Source organism: Lipotes vexillifer, unplaced genomic scaffold, assembly GCF_000442215.2.
Source record: "Lipotes vexillifer unplaced genomic scaffold, Lipotes_vexillifer_v1.1 scaffold1347, whole genome shotgun sequence".
In the NCBI taxonomy this organism is placed as follows: Eukaryota; Metazoa; Chordata; class Mammalia; order Artiodactyla; family Lipotidae; genus Lipotes; species Lipotes vexillifer.
This window is the reverse complement of record NW_006796201.1, coordinates 1,251,882-1,255,775: the sequence shown is the minus strand read 5'-3', so window position 1 is coordinate 1,255,775 and position 3,894 is coordinate 1,251,882. Positions and strand designations below refer to the sequence as shown.

General features: G+C 53.3%; 1 protein-coding gene across 1 annotated transcript in view; it reads left to right on the top strand.

Moving 5' to 3' along the window:
• The first annotated feature begins 1,510 nt into the window (after positions 1 to 1,510).
• Positions 1,511 to 3,894, top strand: part of SLC38A7 (solute carrier family 38 member 7) — an 8,989-nt gene continuing 6,605 nt past the window's right edge. Inside the window, exons 1-3 of the mRNA XM_007468331.1 lie at positions 1,511 to 1,780; positions 2,415 to 2,613; positions 2,849 to 2,993. Coding sequence (XP_007468393.1) covers positions 1,511 to 1,780; positions 2,415 to 2,613; positions 2,849 to 2,993 — 614 coding nt within the window. The remainder of the gene's footprint in view (positions 1,781 to 2,414; positions 2,614 to 2,848; positions 2,994 to 3,894) is intronic.

Sequence of the window (3,894 nt, the reverse complement as noted above, 5' to 3'; positions counted from 1 at the left end):
CCTCTTGCCCTCCGTGGGCCTGTTTCCCTAACTGAGCTGCTGCTCCACTCCGTGAGTTAGAGCGCCTCAGTTCCCTTCATTCCGCTGGCCCACACAGAAACAGCTGACTCTTTCTCTGCTGACAAATTTTAGGTAGAGTTTGAGAAAGAAGAAACTGAGGGCAGAGAGGGAAGTGAGGAGAATCAGATCCCAGATCTTTGGGGAGAAGGAGCTGTAAGGAGCAGCTGTCCCTCCACCATAGCCGGAGGGGTGGAAAGAGCAGGTAAGCTGGGGACCATGGAGCAGAGTAGTTTGAGGGGAGGGGGGCTGAGAGATTTCAGACCAGTGCAGAGACCTCTGTGTCTGGGATGTGAGCAGGGTGGAGGACAAGGTCTCACCGCTCAAGCAGCGCTAACTTTGCAGGGCTCTCTCTGGAGCTACGCTGGAAACTTGGGAGACCAAAACTGCCTCCACTGCTCACCGCTTTGATTTTTTGCTGAGTTGCCGGCTGGGTGGGTGACAGGTTGCACAAGAGGAAGCCCTGTGGCAGCTAACTGATCTTTCTGGACTTGGAGCCAGCAGGGAGACATTTCCCCTGGAGCTGTGTCCCTTGGTTGCAGGCTTGGTGACAGATGTCTGAGAGCACCCAAACTCCCCCTTTTCTCTCTAATGAGTTTAAGGCTCCCAACTTTGTTCAACCATCACAGGAGGAGCAATGGCAAGCATCTGACTACCCAAGAGGCCTTGCTAGCCATTCTAAACCCCCCAGTGTGCTGGGGGCATTGGAGGGGATGTCCCTGTGATGGGCAGTGGTTAGGTCAGGCATGTGGGGAGAAAAGTAAGGATTGGCCTAAATTTTGAAGGGCTTTGAAAGCTCCACAGAATTTAGACTCTGGAGGGAGGTATGCTGGGCTGTAAGAAATTGAAATACCCACAGTTCTGGGTGAGGATTGTTCTTGCAACCCTGTGGTATAGAAACAAACGAGGAAGCCAGACAGATCTGGATCTAAATCCTGCTTTCCAACTTGCTACTATGTGACCCTGGATGAGTGATTGGATCTCTCTGAACCTTATGACCAGGAATGAATGAGATAAGATATGTCCATGACACTCCTGCCCGATGCATGGCCTCTAGTGCTGACATATCAGTACCCCTCTCTTCTGTGTTTATGTCTTATTTACCTGATAGGTCTGGAGGCCGGAAGCAGGCAGGAATTACATCTGACACATTTCTGTCTCTGCCATCACACTGTGGCACCCAGTGCAGTGTTCTGCACAGCGGCATACCCGGGTTTGGATCTCAGCCATCTGATCTTGGGAAAGTTGTTTCACCTTTCTGTGTCTCTTGGGATAACAGTAGTACCTGCCTTTCACATCTAGGTTGAGGAGAGCCAGAGCCCACAGGCCTCCTAGGATAACAGCCCCAAACAGGCTGGTGGCACCCTCCAGCTGAAGGTGTTCCTCAGCTCCCCAGGGCATGTGGTCGTGAGACAGAACCCACAGACCCTGCAGGAACAGGACTCCCAGGGCCATGGCCCAGGTCAGCATCAACAGTGACCTTGGCGAGTGGGGCTTAAGCACAGACTCCGGGGAGCGTGCCCGTCTTCTGCAGAGTCCCTCTGTGGACACAGCCCCCAAGAGTGAGGGGGAGGCCCCTCCTGGGGGTCTGGGCAGAGGCACCACTTCCACACTTGGAGCCATCTTCATCGTTGTCAATGCCTGCCTGGGCGCAGGGCTGCTCAACTTCCCAGCAGCCTTCAGCACTGCCGGGGGAGTGGCAGCTGGCATCACGCTGCAGATGGTGAGTGAGCGGGCCTGGCGGGCAAAGGTGGGTCTGGGCTCTTCACCTCAAAAGGGAGGCTCTGGATCAGGAGTGGTCAATTGGAGACACATGCTACCACTCTCCCCTCTATCACACATGGCAGACATTACTAATCTATTCCAGCATTCTTTCCTTTGAGCCCAGATGAGGCTTCAAAAGCCTTCCCAGCTATCAGGGAAGTTTGGACATCAACTGCATATTTAATAATTTCATGGTTACGTTTAAAAAGCAGGCCCATACCTTAGAGCCGTGCTGAAATATTTACTGATGAAATGATATGATAGTTCGTATTTTCTTCAAAATAATCCAGAGTGGGAGAGGGAATAGATGAAACAAGATTGGCTGTAAATTGATGATTTTTGAATTTGAGTGATGGGTACGTAGGGGTCCATTATACCATTCTGTCTACCTTTGTGTATGTTTGAAATTTTCCTCAAAACTTCTTGTTTTTAAAGAAAATCTCAACTCCAGTAATCCATTAAAATTGCCCTGCAAGATAAGGCTACTTTGCCAGATGGGCATTGGGCACCAGGCCAGTAAATGCTGAGCAAGACCAGGCTGCTCTTTGCTGCCAGGCCTTTCCCACACCCTCTTGCTATGCCCCTACCCGCAGGCCATGCTGATTTTCATCATCAGTGGCCTCGTCATCCTGGCCTACTGCTCCCAGGCCAGCAATGAGAGGACCTACCAGGAGGTGGTGTGGGCTGTGTGTGGCAAGCTGACAGGCGTGCTGTGTGAGGTGGCCATTGCCACCTACACCTTCGGGACCTGCATCGCCTTCCTCATCATCATCGGGGACCAGCAGGACAAGAGTGAGGTCCCCCCTCAGTACCTACCTCATCCACCCCCGTCCCAGCCCTGGGTGTCATGCGGTGGGTGGGAGAGAGCATGGAACACCTGCCCAAGGCCTGGCCTGGGCCCGGCATTCATCTGGGAGTCCTCCCTCCTGGCTGCTGGGCCCATTAGACAGATGGAGGTCCCAGCAGAGGTGGAGGACCACACCCTGCAGTAGCCTGGCATCACGTTCCCTCCTTCCTCCCTGTGCAGTTATAGCTGTGATGGCAAAGGAGCCTGAGGGGGCCGGCGGCAGCCCCTGGTACACAGACCGCAAGTTCACCATCAGCCTCACTGCCTTCCTCTTCATCCTGCCCCTTTCCATCCCCAGGGAGATCGGCTTCCAGAAATATGCCAGGTTCGGAGGCCCCACCCCAGCCTGTGCTGGACAGCAGCTCTGATCACAGGCAGCTGGAGACCCAGGGGCTGCAGGGGAACCCCTCTGCTCCATGCCACCTCATCTCCTGGGGCAGCAAGAGTGGGCAAGGCAGGGTAGACCGGGGCTTGCACGGGTTCCGGCATAAGACCTTCCTTTTGTGTTAGCAGCAAGGGAGACAGTGGCTCTTTTTATCAGTGAGAGATTCAGTTCCAAATGTCCTCGTCAAAGAAGGGATGGGTGATAATCATGTGTGAAGGCCATCTCCTGGCCTGGGCCTTGTCTTTCCCACGGAGGATGGGATTCTTGATCATTTGGGATTGTCAGCCTGGCAGCATTTTCCATGCAGCTTGGTATGAAGGGAAGGGACTAGCTTCCTGGCTCAGAGTCTGAAAAGCTGTGGGATTCTAAGCTGTTTCTTGTGATCCTTTATCGAAGGGGTCACACTCAGTGTCTCCAAGGTTTCCTTTAATGTTGACTTCCCAGTATTTGTGGCTTCAACCCTCCAGCATCTCCTACTTCTCAAAGGCCCTGCTTGCACCTCTCGCCAAGTCTGGGCTGCTCTGATTGAAGTAGCAGATGTGCTTTGAAGCCCAGCCCCCTGCTGTGGTCTCTGAGCCATGGAGCTGAACCACCTCATTTCCCAGCGGCCACAGGTGTCAGTCTGGTCCCCTCCTGGCTTCCTCAATGTGGCTTGTTTCTCTGAAACTTATGTCTCATGCATTTCTTGAGTCTTTGTTTGGGATAGTCTCCCAGTTGGTTCATTAGACACTTGTGGTCACTAAAGTTAAGGGTGGATGTCCCCGGGGATGGAATGAGAGAAAAGGCAGCTGGGGCTACGGGGGAGGAAGCTTAATCTATCCTTCCTGGCAGCTTCCTGAGC